This window comes from Oreochromis aureus, linkage group 15 (assembly GCF_013358895.1).
Source record: "Oreochromis aureus strain Israel breed Guangdong linkage group 15, ZZ_aureus, whole genome shotgun sequence".
Lineage (NCBI taxonomy): Eukaryota > Metazoa > Chordata > Actinopteri > Cichliformes > Cichlidae > Oreochromis > Oreochromis aureus.
In genome coordinates, this window is record NC_052956.1 from 34,129,637 (window position 1) to 34,148,258 (window position 18,622).

Sequence of the window (18,622 nt, forward strand, 5' to 3'; positions counted from 1 at the left end):
CCCACCTCCCCTCAACCTCCCCTCCTCTTCCTCCCGGACGCCCCCAACCCCCGCGGCAGGGTAAGTGCAGGGCTATAAAGTGGGAGTGGGGCAGAAAGCTGGGGACGTTAGAGCAGATGATGCAAACTTCAGGCACACTTTGCATTTGGTCTCCCTGCGGTATTTAACAGATGGACAGTAGCAGGTGAATTAAAGTAAACGTAGCAGTGTCAACAAACGTCAGAGTACTCAGAAGTAGCGGCGCAGAAAGAGAAGGGGGAAAAGGTGTGGTTTAATTTGCGGCATTTCGTGGGCCTATGACGGGATTAAAATGTGGAATAAATAAAAATAAAATGTAGCGTAGACTAGAAACAGCCACTTGCGTAAGGACACAGTGAAGCTGTTTACAATCAAACTACAACAGAAAGATGGTTATTTAATCTGCCAAACTGACTGAATTCAATTTCCCACATAAAAATATTTGTATAAAATATTATAAAATAGAAAATATTTTATATTTTTAAATTCTGTTGGTTTTGCTTCATTCGTTAAAGGAAAAATGAACCCAGTAGCCAATAACAAGTAATTATAGGGCCAGTATCACGGATACCAATGCCGATACCGATATTTATAAACTTTAAAGGTGGTTTATGAGATGAATCAACATTAATTTGCTAAATTTAGAACATATTTTAATGACCGTATACATTTTTTTATTTAAAACAAACAAACAAAGGTTAACAGTTGGCAACATACTGAACTTGGTATGATCTGATACAATACCAAAGTTGGTATCGATATTATCAATATTTGATTGATCATCTCTGTAGTCCACAATGAAACACTGTTTACTGTTTTGCTGGTACTAGGGATCTAAAATGCTACCTTGTATAGTATGCATTTTTGTTGCTAGGTTATGCTGCATCTGTTTATTCCCGCTGTGTCCATTCTGCTGCTGTTAAATTGTGAATTCCCCTTTAATAATTATGGGGCTAATAAGGGATATCTTATCTTGCCTTTTATTAATCACTTTTCACAGCGTTTGTCATACTGCAAGGCTTTAATAGATCAGGCTGGAAAAATATCCTGCATTAGTTATTAGAGTCAGTGGGTTGTTTTTTTTTTGTTGTTTTTTTTGCACCTTCAGGCCTCTAAAAAGGTATCTAGATAGAATAAATGATTAATAAAATGGTAATAAAAAAAATACAATCGCTCCCAAAAAGAGAAAAACAATGAAAATCTTTCTCCAAACACTTTATATAAAGTTTGCAATCAAAAAATAACATTGCTCAGTAAAAAAAATAAGTTGTGTAAACCTCATTTGTGTTTCCTGTGCTCATTTTTAGGGAGTATCCCAATTCAAAGTGCCCAAAGTGAGCTTTTACGCGAAGCTTGTTTCATTTAGGGTTAATCGAGTCTAATTTGGCTCTATCTTAATTGTTTATGGTTTCATTTTATTTCATGTTGCAACATTCATTTTGAAAATATGAAGGTGGCAAAGTGGTTGAACGTTTTACTTTCACAACACGTGTAGCTCTGTAATCTGAATTAACAAGTTAGACTGAGATAAAAATCGATAATAAGCCCCAAACAGGAGATTGTGCAATACTGTACAACTGCTATTTCGTTTTTTTGTTTTTTGATAGAAGCTTACGCCTCTTTGTCAGCTGAAACTCTATTTAACTGCATTATTTTGAATGTCTTATATTTAAACGAGGAGATGGTGCACACATCTGTTTCCAAACAAACTTTTCTGTCTCAAAATCCCAAACTTTAGGTGTTACATATCAGTGTGCAGTGTGTAAAAACACGGGAAAAGCCTCTAATGTTACAGTTGGGAATGGAGAAATTACAAACCATAATGCCTTCACACAGATTAAACTTGCAAAAAGTGCACAGAAAATAATCCCTTTAGCCACAGGTAAATAATCTGGAGGTCGTTTCTGCCCTTTATCTCTGATAGTTTCCAAAAAAGCTCCTGGTTACATCTTTGCTTAAAAAAAATCATGTGGGAATCAGACAGGTGAATGCTGACTGGCTGATAGCCCGCTGCAGCTGTTAGCTGAAATGTACAGCTCGAGATATTTAAAACAGAAAAGTGATCCCGTGTCTGCCTCATCAGGTGAAATAGGATCCAGGAAAGCAGTTTGCTCATTGCCCTGGTCCCAGAGAGACGTGTAATTAAAATCAAATGGGCCCCTGTCGCGATGACAGCTCTAATTTCACACTTGATACCAAAATAATTAAAGAGCCCAAAGCGTTTTCAGTACAAATGAACTGCTGCAGGGGTGTGGTTGGCATGAGGAGCGACGGCTTTAACAGTAAAATACAAAAACAGTCATTTTGCTTTTAGATATAAATAAACAGCCAGACAAAAGCTTCAGTGACAACAATGGAAGGATTACTTAATGAGAACGTGGACACACAGTTCTCACCCTTATATTCTTACATAAACAGAAAATAAGTATTCCTGTTTTCATGTAAATACTGAGTGCTAGGCCTTTGCGCTACTCAGTGTTTGGCATGCAAATATGACAATCGGTTTGGGCTTGTATTTAGATTTAAAGGGTTTAGCCTTGAGGGATCTTATCTCTGACCCGTGCTCTCATGATAAACAGCAATAAACTGTGTTTCAGCGTCTTTACGGAAGGCTGCGAAATAAAAAGATGCTCATATTCACTTGCATTTGTTACCCTGTTGTTATCTTCATGTCGGTTACCTTCACGTGCTGCTCTTTGGCAGTTTTACAGCTTTTATTCTGAACATCTTTCTGAAGTGACTGGTTTTTGCTTGACTTCAGCAGAAACTGGAAACTAATCCAACTTGCTGAATGTATTTACACAGTCTTGTTTGCCTCCAGTGCAGTCTCTTTGTCACAAATGTGAGAAACAAATTAAAAGGTGATCATGCCAAAAGGTAGTGAAAAAAAATACAAAATTGGGAAAGCAAAATGCCAGAAGAGTAAATACATGGTCACAAACTGTGTATCAGGTTAAATTGTCTAAATGAGGGTCATGCTTGTGTTTTACTATAACACCATCTAGTGGAAATCTAGTGCTCATTGCTCTTTGACAAATACTTTTCCAGAAAGGCATCACTGAAAAGTTGTTATTCTTTGATCTGTTATGTTTTTAAGTTTCTATTTTCTCTGGTGGTTGTTACTAGTTTTGTTGTGGTTACTGCACTTGTGGGACGTATTAGAGCCCAACTTTGCTGTTCAATTATTTAGTTGCAAAAGGTAAATGATCATAAAATACATTACCGTAGGCCAAAATGCTCCTTCATTAGCTGAAGCTCCTGCGCAACACAAAACCACATGCAGTCAGGCCCTTAAATACTCAAGGTATGAACGTATCTTGAGGAGACTGGCATGTCATTGTGATAGACTACAATCAAGAGACATCTTCATGAATGGAAACAGAGAGGCTTCACGACAATTCAGTCTGTCAGTTAGGGTGGGGACAGCTTATGACTTGGGGAGTCATAAGCTGACCAGATAGAGCTTCACAGTGCAAAAGCAACCAGAACTGAAGGCAGATACAGTAAAGGCCTCGCAAGGGAGGAAACAACATTTGATATCTATGAGTTCTACACTCCAAACAGTCAATTATTAACAATAAAACTTGCTTGTTCAATTCAATTTGAGCCTTTGAAAATGGGGGGATTGTATAAAAATGTCTAAATCCTGAATGAGCATTTTCAAGGATTTCAAGCACCTGTACAAACCCTGTTCAATGTTCACTTGAAAGACCACCTTATAAAGTACTTCTAGCTGAAATGATGAGGACAAAATCCGTGCCGCTTGTTATGTGAAAAATCTGAAAGTTGTGGCTGAATAGACAAACACAGTGAAAATCTTCTGAAGTCTCAGTGTTCTCCTGTGTGCTGATGCAGACTGTGTGCACACAGAAGACTCAGTGCCAGTTATCAATTTAGTTGTTTATTTTTTGCACTACATTAGATAACATTAAAATAGTGTTTTAAAAAAATGACAATAGTATTTCCAATTGTGTTATTTTTGTAGTCTTTATGATAACAAACAAACAAACAAACCAAAAAAACCCTACCTCATAATCTTTTGAGTCTGTTATATGGCGGGGCGCTGTGGACACCCAAGTTTCTGAATGCAATAACTCAAGAACAAGACAATGTATAATTTTTAAATCAATACCATGGTTGCATTTACTGAAAATCTCTGTAAGGTTTAAATCTCAGGGACCTTGACTTCAAGGTCAGAGCTCAACTTTTCTAAAGAAAAGAGGATTTTCCCATTTATAAAACATGTATGTCTACTAGGAGGCTAAAGGTTTGCACTATATTTAAAAAGAGTTACAAACAACAATTAGATGATGCTTAAAGCTGGTTTATTTAATAAACATCCAGTTTATTTCCAATTTGGATCAAATTAGGTCTGATTGAAGGACTGATGTAATGGTAAGTTGTACGCTGCTCCGCTTTGAATATTGTTAAGAACTTGACACAGAGATGACTTAATGGATTTTAAGCAAAATTGTGCCTCAGTTCAAGAACATATTCATCAGTTGTTTTTGTCTTTTTAGGCTTTTTTTTCCTTTTAAATTTTCACAAGAATTGCTAGTTCCCCTAGAACGGGGTCCCCAATCCCAGTCCACGAGGGCCGGTGTCCTTGCAGGTTTTAGATCTCACCCTGGGTCAACACACCTGAATCATACGATTAGTTCCTTACCAGACCTCTGGAGAACTTCAAGACAAGTTGAGAAGGTAATTTATCTATTTACATCAGCTGTGGTTGATCAAGGACACATCTAAAACCTGCAGGGACACCGGCCATCGTGGACTGGGATTGGGGGCTCCTGCCCTAGAGTTTTGGCCACCCCATCAAGTGATTCCCTATGAGCAAGCAATGAGCGACAGTGGGAAGGAAAAACTCCCTTCTAAAAGGAAGAAACCTTCGACAGAACCAGGCTCATAAAGGGACAGCCATCTGTCGCGACTGGTTGGGGTGGGGGGAGTGAAAATTTTTAAAAAAAAGAAGCCAAAGTGATCATTATTGGAGCAGCTTAATTAATTATTGCAATGATATCTGCTGTTAATGCCTTTTTCCAATCCCTATTTGTGTTTTTGTCCTTTTTGTCCGTGGATGAAGCAGGGAGAACTCTTAGAGAGGCCAGGACTGAAAAAGGGATGGTGGAGAACCTCCGAGGGTGTTATGCGCTGGTTTGGATCCAATGCTAACATCTGTTTGATTAGGCTGACAAGTACATTTTGGATTTTTTCCCAGCACCCCCTTATCTTCAGTAGTTGTTCAAAGTCATCGAGGCACTTAAGTCTTATGTATTGAGCGTCCTTGGACTGATAATCTGTTTCATCTTGAAATTGTCTTTTGGTCTTAAATGTCCAGCGTTGTCCGTTGTAGTTTTCTTTTATGAAATAGTTATCAGTGTATAAGCCAGAGTCTAAAACATGATCTGGTGGCTGTCCCTGGGTCTGTATGATGAATTTCAAAACCTCATAATCATTTCTCGCAGGGTATAAAGGAAACCCTGTAGCAAGCTCCACAGCTACCAGCCCCAGGGACCACATGTCTATTGCTTCATTATATCGACTACCAATCATAACCTCAGGTGCTCTATAACCAACCGTCCCCACACAGCCACCAGGATTCACTTTAGACGCGGGACATGCAAGGCCAAAGTCTATAAGTTTGACTTTGATGGGACACTCATGGCGGTTCACAACCATTATGTTTCTAGGTTTGAGGTCAGCATGTACTATTCCCAAAGAACCCAGGTGGGACAGAGCATTTGTGAGTTGATGTAAAATTGGCCTGACTTCGCTTATGGGGAGACCCTGGTTTTTCCGGTCCTTTATGTAGTCCCACAGGCAATTTAAGCAGATCCGCTGGTGGTCAAGGAAAAATCCGTTCCATTGAACAATGTTGCATCTATCTGCATCCAAGCCTCGTAGCTGCTCCAGGATGAAAATTTCCATGTTTGCCTGTTGCAGAATTTCAGGGTTTCTCTTGTTGACTTTAATGGCAACAACTTCGTTGGTTTTTGTATTGCGACATTTGGTTACAATACCAAAGCCCCCTTCTCCAAGGAAACCCTCGACCTCGTAGTGATCTCCCAAAAGGGTCCATTTAGATATTAGATCATCTTTAGAGGAGGATGTGTTGGCTGATGCGTTGACATATTCTTGTTGAGAAAATTCTTCTGAGTATTGGGAACTGCAGCTGATTTTCTGTGATTCTTCTCTTTTGCAACTTGAAGGCTGCTGAGAGACCACAAGGTTTTGTCCCCCTGTGCTACTCATGTCAGTGCAGGGAGAACTCTTAGAGAAGCCAGGACTGAAAAAGGGATGGAGGACAACCTTCAAGGGTGTTATGCGCTGGTTTGGATCCAAAGCCAACATCTGTTTGATTAGGCTCACAAATAAATGTTGGCTATTTTCAATTCTGTCTAGAGCTTTTCAACCCTGGCCTCTCTTCTCGCTGGGCTATGGAACATGCAGATATGTTTATGTTTAAATTATAACACCACATTCTAATCTGACATGTTATTCTATACTCAGCTGACCTGTTAAATGTACAAATATATATTTGTATAAAATCTTTTTATATGTGATTTACGTATTTAATTTTCTTTAGACAAAGTTTCATCAAGATTGCTCTTCTCATCCAGGAGGAATTAAGGAACCCATACATAAAACTTTTATACTACGATGATTACCCTTAGAAAAGTGGTCCAAAGGCATAATGTTGCATGATGATATTTCAGTTTAAACATGGATAAAAAAGGATATTGATCTCACACAGATTTGGTTGTTGAACTGGAGCAATGATGCTGGAGAAGAGCTGTTAGCCTTCGCGTATACCTGTGCTGTTAGGCCAGCAGAAGGAGAACAATCTCAAGAATAAAACTAGGTCTGATTTTAAGTCAATATTACAAATGTGAATGAACACTTTAACTTCCATTTATTTAAAGCACTCACACAGATTTTGTTTTCAGCATTCTGACGATAATAAAATGAGAAAATGGAAAAAAAACTTAAATCATTTAATAGTTGCAGTGATACTTATAAGTATGCACACATACACAAAGATTTTTCAGTTTATTGTATAAAGCTTTCAAACTTTTGGGGCATTTTCAATTCAAATGTTGGCACAAGTCAATTAAATGTAACATGATTGGCACAATTATGTGTACATGTAATGGAAAATTTGACAGGGCCCCGAGGTGAACATAATTCAAAAACAGGCTGGGCTCTACACAGTACACAGAAATGAGCACTACATGACATTCAGAGTGACAAGTCAAAAGCCTGAGAAGTTGGATTTTCACACGCACACTTTGGTTGTTGACAAAATGCACCAACAGGTCAAGTTTTGTTACTCTGCTGCCGTCATTATAAAAAGAAAACAGAAATAAAGTCTCTTTTTCCTTAAATAACCTGGATACATGTTTCCAAAACCCAAGTACAGTACAAAGTAGAAAATTGTACAGAGAAAACATAGAAACTGTGTTCATAAGGCAGAAGTATTTTCCAGGGATGCAAATACTGAGATTTAACATACCTGAGAGTCAAAGCTCAGCAGGTTTTATCCCCCATTTACTGTAGGTACAGTATACATTGAATCCGTGTTAGCAGTTAAAAGCTGTGTGTTCATGTAAACCGAGAGAGCACTCTGTACGTTGATGCACCAAAACATAGAATAATATAGTTTCTTATCCTAAATACTGGCTATTACTGACATAACACTGACAGTGTGCAGTGACTGCAGCAGTCTGTCAGCATCTATGCTCGATCTGCTGCACATTCAGAAAACTGAACCTAATGCCCACATGGCACACACATGCACTGGAAGCAGAACTCATAAAGCCGCTACTCAGCTGTCACAAAAGATGCCTCTGACTGAACTGTAAGGGTTTCTCAAACCCACCTCAAAGCCTCAATCTGCCTCTAAATAATACACACAATAGAAAGAGAGTAACTATAATTTGCAAGTAGCAATGAGAGAGATGTACTTTCTTGTGAGTAATAAAGAGATTAAAATTTACGCTTCATGCAGGCTACTGTTTCAGGCGGTGATGCATTTCATTTAAGAACGGTCCTAAAACCTTCACACACACAGCGCTGCAGACTCCTCACAGACCTTACACAATGTGCTTTCTATTACTTTCAGGACTTACTGCTGTAATTAACTGTGCCTGTTTTGTCAAGTGTTAAGTCCACTGTTAGTAAAATTCAGCAGCTGGATTTCCTGTGCTGCTTGTACACACACCGTGGGGTAGAAAATGTAACGGTGTGACAGGAGAGGGCAAGTTACCAACCTCAAACAGGTATCAGTTTGTAAGCCTCAGATGGGACTTTGTGTCCAGACCCTGCTTTGCTGAACTGTATACTCACTACATATTACCCAACCTACAGTTTAAAATTCAACTTTAAGCACGAACTAACCTAGCTAACGCTCCAGTGATCGATTCTGTTGCGTTTTTGGATCTAGTTAATGGAAAATTGACAGAGAGAAAGAGAAGCAGACATTTGAGCTGGGTGGTTATTACAAACAATGTGTGAAGACTGCACATCATATCTACATTTCAGAGCTCCTGTCTGCAGCAGGAAGAAACAAAACGGGCGTGGTCCTGTCCTCAACTCATCTGCTCCAGGTAGGCAGACAGCAGGAGTCCAGGAGGCAGGAACTCTTCTTGTTTGTTCACCACTTCAGTCTGACGTAAGCCATTGTAGTCGCTGCCTGGAGGCCCAACAAGCAAGAAATAGACTTTGATCACTGTGATGTGACTGAAACAAACTAAACTGGCTTAGCAGGCACAGCCAGGATTGGATAAGTAGGATTATGTAAAGACAGACGCATTTATAATGATAAAAACTCAAAATCTTCCAATTTTAATGAGATGAAAAGATGATACATGCCAGTAAGTCTTTGGGGTTTTTTTTGTAAAAAATACATTCTGTTTTTGTTTTGTTGGTATTTTTTATTTGTGAAGACGCTGTTCAAAACTTCTGTACATTTAAGAACACACAAAGTGGCTTTAAACTTGAACTACGAGTTTAAATACTTGCAACTGTAACACTCCCAACAACAAGGAAATTTGCTGTTAAATTCCATGTCTGTTCAGACTCTGAGCATACATATGTAGTGAAGACGCAATGATTTTAACAGGCAGACACCAGACTAGTGTCACCAATTCTGTAATATAGTCTCCTTTTTGGCATTAACGTCAGAAATGTGTGAGCGCCGAGTGTTTAGTTTCACCGTATTGTTTAAAATCAGCATATTAATTCCTGAGTTATAAGTATAGCTTAAATCTGCATACACAGGAATTCATATTCACCACTTCACCACAGACTGCAACATGTTGTCAATCTACCATCCTAACTTTACCCTATTGTGACTGAGCCGTTATGTATTATTGCCACTCACTTGCAGAGACGAGGTCCATATACTGGCAGATGGCGTGAAGCAGCAGCCTCTCAAAGCTGATTGACGAACACAAACAACAAAAATGTGACAGTTATTAACCCACTTGATTCAAACTGACTACGTTTGTGTAGTGTACCAATTTCCCCGCACATCTCGACAAAGGGAGACTGTGTATTCACCACCGGCTGCAAGCTATTTTCTCCTGTTCCTGTTGTGTTCCTGTCGCTATGGTGACAGACGATAAAGACTTGATGTAATCTAATACAGCCGGTTTACCTGCATGCTTTCAACCTGCATGTTTGTCAGAACAATCCAAACAGCAGCATAGTTGAGATGAGATTAATTAACACATTAATGAGGTGCCAAAGCAATGCACTGAGGATCACTAGGTTGTAATTTGCTCAGATTTTACTTGACAAATGACATTCCACTGAGCTCTGCAGACCACTTCCCACAGATGTAATTCCACTGTCCATTAGCAAAGTCTAACCAATTAAAGACTAAAGTGAATGAAAAGCTTTTGAAGAAGCACAGACACACCAACTGAAAGAAGAGGATTTCTACCTGCTGCTGAGGTTGGTTGTGTAAACTGAGTGAGGTTGAGCGTTGAAGAAGCTCAGAAGGTTTTCCTCCAGAACTTCCAGCGTTCCCTGAGAGAAGCAGAAACCACAGATCTCACAAAATTCATAGGTTGTGTTTGGGAAAAATACTAAACTTCAGCAGGTGATCTCAGGGAGTCCTGCTCTCGTGTCCCTGCACATCATCTTCGTCCCTGATAATGATTAGGAGTATCTTATAATTTCTGATTTTCTTCAGTGTTTCATTGGGCGCATTCATACAACAGAAGGCTAATGAACAACCTCTTTTTCACAAATTTCAAACATTATATAAAACATAAAAAATAGGAAGATTAATCAATGAGGAAATAACTCTTGCAGCACAAAGCCACAAGCAGATGGTGGTTAAGAGATAACTGGCTCTGCATAAAACTAACATGAGTTGAACTTACTATAAAAACGACAACTTTAAATACATGAGTGATGCAATTACTGACCAAACAGTGAGAGATTTGAAGCAGAGAAGACACTCACCATGGGGATTTGTTTCCGCCTCAGAGTCACTCGCAACCTGCGATCGATTCTCTGGAAGCAGTCCTGAGCAGTGAAGGCAGGATTTACTGCAGAGAGAGACGACAAAGTCAAACAAACAGCTTCACTTTAAAGGCTCATTAAGGGTGACACTCACCATTCCTCTGGTCTTTGAGGAGCTGGTTGGTGTTTTTCTTCTTGGCCTCCTCCAGCTCCAACAGAGAGAGCAGCCTCTCCTGCTCCTCACCAGAGCAATTCATGAAGTCGTTCCACGGCTAAAACAACAACAACAACAAGACGAGAAATGACATTAGTCAGCGTCCCTGATCTTTCTAGGTGGTCTTCAAAACCCTGTGCCCTGTGAGACCCCGCACAAGCCAAACCACACAGTTTACATTTCTTTGGACACACAAACACGGTTTTTGAGCGGCAGTTTCCTGTGGGACCCCTCAGGTAAAAATTTGCGCACACAGTACATAAAATTTGAGAACATGACACGGTGAAACTATAAATCTTTTCTTAAGCCATTCGCACTTCTGCAACAAATGCCACTAATTTGTGTACCTCTACATAGTTTCCATTGGTGCAGACTTCATAGAAGATGGATGGGATGGCTGGGTTGCTGCAAACCTCCAGATCATCTTTGGAGCACTCATCTTTCTCAAGGAGATTAGCAAGGTAGCGTGCTAATTTTCAAAGGAGAAGATTAGAGAGAGATAAATGAGCAAAGCAATGACAGGTTTATGACTTTATGACTAATATAAAAGTTTTTCTCATCCTCTAAGGTACTGAAGCCACTAACGTCAGAATTCTTTGTAAAAACATTGCCCAGCAGCCTCGGGAGCCTCAAATACATCTTATAAAACATTTTGAACTTGCACACAAAGACTCTTCCCCAAAGTAATCCTGTCAATGCTTTCCCAGCATTGCTCCGCCTGCAGTCTCTGACGCCGTCTTTTAATTTACGTAAAATGAGAGCTTACTGTTCTCCTGTCGGCGGAGGCTCTTCTTGCCTTTGGCCCTTGGTGTGAGGTCAGAGTTGCGGATGGCTTGGTTGATATAGAACTGTTTCTTTTTGGTGGGTGACACTCGCTTGGCAGGAGAGCTAGGCAGTGAGGTGCATTTACGCTCCTCTACCAGGCTGGAGAAACAGAGCACAGTGGATCAGTTTAGTGAGTTTGAGTTGATATATCTTTCCGAAGAAATTCCAGCTTCCAATCTCAAAATCTGAATGAGTTGTTGGAATTTCGAGGGAATCAAATCAGCTTATTTGTTCCTCAAGCTGCCTTATTTAAACCTATCCAACTGCTCAGATGTGAAGGTAAAAGCAAGGTGTACCCTGTAACAGGCCCTGTTCACAGAAGCCCTTAGCAGGATAAACACATATAACTGACTATTTACTTATTTATTGTGTTACAGCCTTTCCTGCACAACACCTGGTACAGGTGCACAATAAGAATTTCACCCTGAAACGACATGTAATAACAGCTGTAGTAAAAATCTATTGAAATATGCATATTTACATGGATGGCCATGTAATCACCTTATCTGAGGAATAAATAAGACGAAAGCATATAGATGACATTTATCCTACTAAAACTGAAAATACACCCATGAAAGCTGCAGATTTTTTCCTCCTCTGCTTTCTCTGTGTAACTAACTGGGTTAGAACAGAGCAGAGCATCCCACAGCAGCTTCAGATGTAGGTCAGTGGGTGTCTGTGTGGACCGCCTCTGCTGGAGCTTCTTCCTGTGAGCTCAGTTGTCAACATGCTGATGCCATTTTTAGCCTGAGCCCACAGGTTATTAGCAGCATAATATGATGTAATCTGTGCCTGGACTATTTAGGTTCGCCCATACTCTCCCTCTGGCATCCAAACCTTAGTTTAATAAGTAAGACCAAACGAAACATGTTTCAATGCAACCTTAAAAACGCGTATTAGTTATTATGGTCGGTGTTGCGATTTCTGGCTTAAAACAGGATTTTGAACATTAGACCCGCCTCTCACCTTTAGACTCCGCTACAGGAAGGCTAGTTAGGCGCTAACAAGGACAAGTGTTTAAATTGCCCTTTAACTCTTAAATAACCAAAACAAACTACAGAGTGTATTGAAATTTTTATGTGCAGGAAACGTTGCAGGATTTCAGCTGAACTAAAACAAGCAACGACTCCTGAAAATAAACCTAGCTATTTATGTTAATATGACTTATTTTACCGGCTAATAGCTAACCAGCCAGCTAACGAAACAGACTGGTGTTTTTGTTGTTTTACTCACATATAATCCTGTTCTTCATTGCCATTTGTCAAAACGACCATCTTATTCCAGCAAAAATAAGCGGAAAGATCCCACTGTCGGTATCTTTACAGATCGAGAACAAAATAAATAAATACAGTTGACACAAGAAAAAAAACCGGACAGCTTATCAGGTGAGCAGCTAGCTGCTGACTGCTAGCTTGACAGTAGGCTGTTGTCTTTTCCACAAACAAAGAGAGGAAAACACCGCGAGCACCCACTCCGTCCATAGTTTGTAGTCTCACGTGACTATAAATGAATACAATACATTTGGAGGACAAATCCTTCATAACACAAGACTTCAGGATGAATGATAAAACATGGGCCATGAATTTGTTTGGAAACATTTTATTTTTGACTATTACTAAAACATTTGTTGATGCAATAGAGTGTAGAAATAAGCAGAATTTATCATTGTTCAGTGAGTGTCTGTTTAAAACTGAAGCATTCACTTTAACCCAAAGGTTATAATTTTAAATGCATATGATTCTTAACAAAGACATTTGAAAGCAGCCGAAAAAAAGCTTTCAGATTTATTTCTAAGAAAATGGTTTGATAGACTTCCAACTGGTGCTCCGGAACTTTTACTCCTGCACCATAGAGAGCATCCCGACGGGAAACATCTCAACCTGGTGAGCTCTACAGAGGGATGTGCGATCAGCTGAGCGCACCATCCGCTTCGAGCTCCCTGACCTGCACTCAATCTACAGCAAGCGGTGCTGGACCAAGGTCAGGAAGATCGTGAAGGACCTCAGCCATCCCAACAATAGACTGTTCTCTCTGTTGAGGTCAGGAAAGCGATTCCGCTCCCTGAAGACCAACACAGAGAGACTGAGGAGGAGCTTCTTCCTGCAGGCGATACGGTCTCTCAATCACACCATCACATAGTACTGACCCACACATATGGTTTTTACACACACACTGGACATTTGTTTACACCAGTGGCCACTGCACAACTACACTGTGTGGTCATCTAATCACTTTATCACAAGTCACTTAAATAAATCACTTTAAGCATATTTGCACTGCACAAGACACTTACACATGTGGATTGCACAACCCTGGACATTAAATTTCTTCATACCATTTAGTACTTGTACAGCTGCTGTTATTGTTCTATATTTCTTCATATATTCTTATATATTTCTATATTGTGCATTTGTGTATTGTGTATTTTGTTGTACAGTTATTTGATTTTTAACTTTAATTTTTATATTTTATTTTATTCTTTTCCTAATTAAATTTACCCTTCATTTTAATTTGTTGTTGTACAGTTATTTTATTTTTAACTTTAATTTTTATATTTTATTCCTTCCTAGCTAAATCTACCCTTCATTTGAATTTTTTTTAAATTTCTTATCCGATTCATAGTCTTCTTTTTCTTTAGGTCACGAGCAGTTGTCTAAGCATTTCACTGCATATCGTACTGTGTATGACTGTGTATGTGACAAATAAAATTTGAATTTGAATTTGTTGTTGTTTTTAAACGTCTCCTTTGTGGGTCATCTTGCATCTTGCTCATAGACGATCTTTGGTCTACCTCAGCAAACAAAAATTCCTGTCATAATTTCTGTAAGCGCCTACATCATCTGTAAAACCCTCCATGTTGGAGTGCTTTGAGCTCAGGCATTATTCCTGCTTTGACTTTGGTTTCTTTCTTCTTAAAGTTCAGGTGACAGCAGTTTGTGTGCTCGTTACCATAACAGCAGATTTAATGGGCCAGTCACAGAGACCTCCAATTGTTCTCAGTATTTCCCACTGCTGCTGGAGAGAGAGGAGTTCAGCCTGACAGATCTGAGAGGGAAGCTTTTTATGCAATAAAGTTTTGCGGGATATGTCTGAATAATTTCATAGGAGGTGGTCAAAGGTGGTTTTATGTACATTTATTAAGTGAGATGGGGAAAGAGAACAACACAGTGATAGTAAAACTAGAACCAGGTTTCCCACTAAATATAGAAGCAAAGAAGCAATTTCCCAGGATGAGCACAGTGAAGTCAAAGAAGAGGATTAAGACGATCACAACGGACAGCAGGTCCACCACAGATAAGGACGGGACTACATGTGAGATATCAGGGAACATAATGAGGCTTTGTGTCAACTTAATGCCGGTTTTAACCTTGGCTAAGGAGACCGAGCAGGAGGAGGAAGATGAGAAAGAAGAAAGCAACATCTCCATGAGTCGACAGGAAACAGAAACCAGCAGCAGAGACCCATCTGTCAGCAAACTAGTGGAACGGAAACAAAACGCAATTGATCTCCAGTCAGGATTAACCTCAGAGAGAACAACCAAAGCAAGTCTGTCACTGACTTCTCCATTTCTGCCGCCGCCTATAAGCGAACCAAAACCTGTGCATCAACAAGCAACAACCAGCTCTGCAAAGCTTGGAGCAGAAGGCTTTGGAGGCAGTGGAGCAGTTACAGTGCATGCGTCAGACATCAGGCCCTGGATAGACAATGCCCTGTTCTCCAAGAGTGTGAGTTAGTTTCAGATCACTGGGACATTTTTTGAACATAGTGGTTCCTGTCCTTGCTGGAAGTGTATTAAACATTAAAGAGGCAGTCTACTGATTTAGCACAGGTGAAGGGTTGAGGGGGAGCACCTCTCAGCCTGTAGAAATAGTAGATGTTGAGCATCAGAAAAGAAACGCAGCATGTAGCAAGCTGGGACAATGTCTAAAAGAAGTTGGCAGTTTAAAGATTGGATTGTGGGAAATGTAGGCTTCCAGTCAGGGCTTATTTAGCATGATCATATGCCCATCTTTATATGGGACTGCACAGCATTTTTATTCTTTGTCCCTCCCGCCCCACAGCTTCAGACATTGTCCCATATTTTGAGTTTGTTCTTTTCTGTGCAGAGATCAGCTGAGGTTCAGCTTCCTGACATCACCTTGTCCAGCCTGAATGCACTGCTGCAAACTGTCACATACAGACTGAGGAAGAAGAGGAGAGGGGCCGAGGAAGGACCACGGAGACAAGACCGGTCTGATCAGCTCCTCGTGGCCTTTACAGACCAGAGCAGTGTCGGGCAGCAGGATGGGAAGCGGGGCAGCGTGTAAGTTTGATGGATGTTACAGTTTCCGTTAATCTTCAGGGACAGCAGTCTGTCCAGTTGGGAAGTAGAAACCGTTGTGAATGACTTTCACCTGCTTTATAGCAGAGGAATAGAGAAGCAACAATAAAACAATAAAGGGATTTGTTTTTCCTCTACTTTATATCTTCATGTCCTTGTCACTAGTGGTAGCATGAGACAGTACCTACACATGTAGTCAAACTCCTTCAAGATGTGGTCAGAGGAGGTTTTGCTGTCTCTCTCAATACAGTTTCAAGACTGAAGGAAATACCAGGAGATGGGCCTTCGCACAAGGAGAGCTAGACAGAGCAGTAGAAGGGCAGACTGTTGTCTGAAGTGGGACAGCGCTGCCACAGCCCCACAGATGACCTCCAGTGGGCTGTTCACGGGCAGATTTTTCATCAAACTGTCAGAAATGCAGTCCACGAGGCCCTGATGTCCTGTTCTCACAGTCTAGCACCCTGCAGCTTGACTGGCCTTCATCAACGATATGCCTGCTCAGACCATTACTGACCCACTGTAAACCCGGGACTGCTGGATGATGTTCCTTCAGGTCCCGCTGAAGGACATCAGGAGGTCACAGCATCCTCGTGGAGTCGCTTTCATTTGTACCAAACCAGGAGGATTCACAGTGGTTTCTGCTTCCTAACTGGACACACTGGTATCCCTGAAGTTTAACTGATTCTGTATCACGCTGTGATGATCGAGCATTCCCTTCATTTTTTTAAATATACTTTATTTACCTCAAAAAGGATAGGAATGTCTTCTAAATGCTGATATTTATTTGTGTCGATTATTTCTTCAAGAAAATTATTTTTTTTATTGACTTCAGTTGTAAGTAATCTACAGGAGCTGTTGACAGTCAGTGACACATGAAATCATGTCAGTTAGTTAAATTTAGTGTTAATACTCCAAGCTGAACTGAACAAATATTATCACAAGAGCAAGTTTTATGCAGGTTTCGTGTGTGTACATGTAAATATCTACACCAAACAAACGGTAAAATTTGATTCTACATTTTTTTCTCCTTTAAAACAGCCGAGCTGGAAAAGACAGATCACCTGGTGCCTGCAGGGTAAACAGACAGATGAGCCTCCCTCCACTTCATCCTGCACCCAAAGCGCCGCTCATCTTCCTCAGGATGGTGCAGCCAAACCACCTGACTGCTCAGACACCGCAGTGACTCAACAACCACACATAACTTACAGTGTTTGAAAATTGTGCTGCAGGTCAAATATTTTTAATTTTTTCAGAACAGAGATTCTTTTAAGCTACAATACTTCGAGGAAATAACGTACATCTTAGAGCTGATATTCAAGTAGAACAGTATATTCATTCCAAAATGAGACATCCAGCTTACAGTTTCAGTTCTGCAGTATTTCAGGGCATTTTAGTATAATTGTTGATCTTTTATTAAACATTTTCTGCCTTTTTTCCAGAGATAGACAGGAAATATAAGAGAGGGAGCTGGGAAATTACAGCATGCAGCTGTGGAAGGATTTAAGGTTACACTACATGGACAAAAGTATTGGGAGTAAGTCTGTACTGTTGAATTAAAGCAGCTAGCCATGCCGTCTGTCTTTACAAAGATTTCCGAAAGAACGTGCTGTTGGAGAGAGCTCACTGAAATTGAGCTTGGTGCAGTAACAGGACGCCACAGCCGCAGTTTGTGACATTTCTTCTATCATAGATATCCCACAATCAGCTGTAAGTGGAGGAAGTGTTTGAGAATGACAGAAGGTCAAACTCCAAACATGGCTTTGGTTTCCATGGCTGCTCCACTACTTTTATCCATGTAGTGCACGTGTCCTAACCACTCACCCGTCCAGCTGCCCCACATTGTTAAAAACAGGTTGCGTTTTGGAATGAAATCCTTCTGATATGTCACGTTTGTCTCATGCATATATATATATATATATATATATATATATAGATATACACACACATACATAAATAAAATGCCATTACAGTACAGTAACATTCAGCAGCCGTTTGTTAGAAAGAAACAAACACATAGCTCAGAATAAAAACAGTTGTTGACTGAAGGCAATGTTTTTGTCTCACTGATTGCTCTGTTTTGTTAAATATTACTTCTTTGATTGAATGTGGAATTTTTGGCATGTTTGACATGAATTTAACGTCTACAGTGACACCTGTGCATCTCGTTCATCACGAGGTTTCCAGCTCTTTTAATGAAAAGCAAGCAAGTTAAGAACCCCCCCCAATTCATAAATAATAAGATTATTCTGCATAATAAAACTTTGGATAAATAAAAAACATTCAGATAAAAGATATAATAAAGTTGTTTTTTTACAAAACAATAAGAGGTAAATTCTCTCCTCAAAAGAGATACTGTATAGTCCTGAAACAACCCGCCACTCAAATGCCCTCTAACCCAGCGGTCCCCAACCCCCGGGCCTCAGACCGGTACCGGTCCGTGAGTCGTTTGGTACCGGGCCGCGAGAGTTGAGGCTCAGGTGTGAAATGTATGTTTTTCAGGGTTTTTATCGGTTTTCAGCGTTATTTTGTTATCGTTTTTATCGTTAACTCGGTTTTCCTGGGTCTTTTCACGTGTGTTATGAATAAATCTTCTTTTTTTCGGTACCGGTACTAGTTTTATTTTGTTGTATTTATCCGCGACACCTTAAAGGCCGGTCCGTGAAAATATTGTCGGGCATAAACCGGTCCGTGGCGCAAAAAAGGTTGGGGACCGCTGCTCTAACCTATAAAACCACCTTAAGAATTAACATAAAACATACAGTCTGAAT

At 40.1% G+C, this 18,622-nt stretch overlaps 2 protein-coding genes across 2 annotated transcripts; one reads left to right on the forward strand and one right to left on the reverse strand.

Annotated features, from left to right (window-relative positions):
- Window positions 1-6,917: 6,917 nt before the first annotated feature.
- r3hdm4 (R3H domain containing 4) lies at window positions 6,918-12,964 on the reverse strand. Its single transcript, XM_039599231.1, has 8 exons — window positions 12,767-12,964; window positions 11,475-11,632; window positions 11,056-11,177; window positions 10,649-10,766; window positions 10,495-10,580; window positions 9,968-10,053; window positions 9,404-9,459; window positions 6,918-8,713 (listed from the first exon to the last, which is right to left on the reverse strand). Exons 1-8 carry the CDS (start codon window positions 12,805-12,807, stop codon window positions 8,610-8,612), a joined length of 771 nt encoding a protein of 256 aa, XP_039455165.1. The 5' UTR covers window positions 12,808-12,964; the 3' UTR covers window positions 6,918-8,609.
- A 1,552-nt stretch (window positions 12,965-14,516) lies between these two features.
- LOC120433251 lies at window positions 14,517-17,794 on the forward strand. The gene is made up of 3 exons (XM_039599230.1): window positions 14,517-15,258; window positions 15,640-15,836; window positions 16,893-17,794. The coding sequence occupies exons 1-3, from the start codon at window positions 14,680-14,682 to the stop codon at window positions 17,035-17,037; spliced, it is 921 nt and encodes a 306-aa protein (XP_039455164.1). The 5' UTR covers window positions 14,517-14,679; the 3' UTR covers window positions 17,038-17,794.
- Window positions 17,795-18,622: the final 828 nt, after the last annotated feature.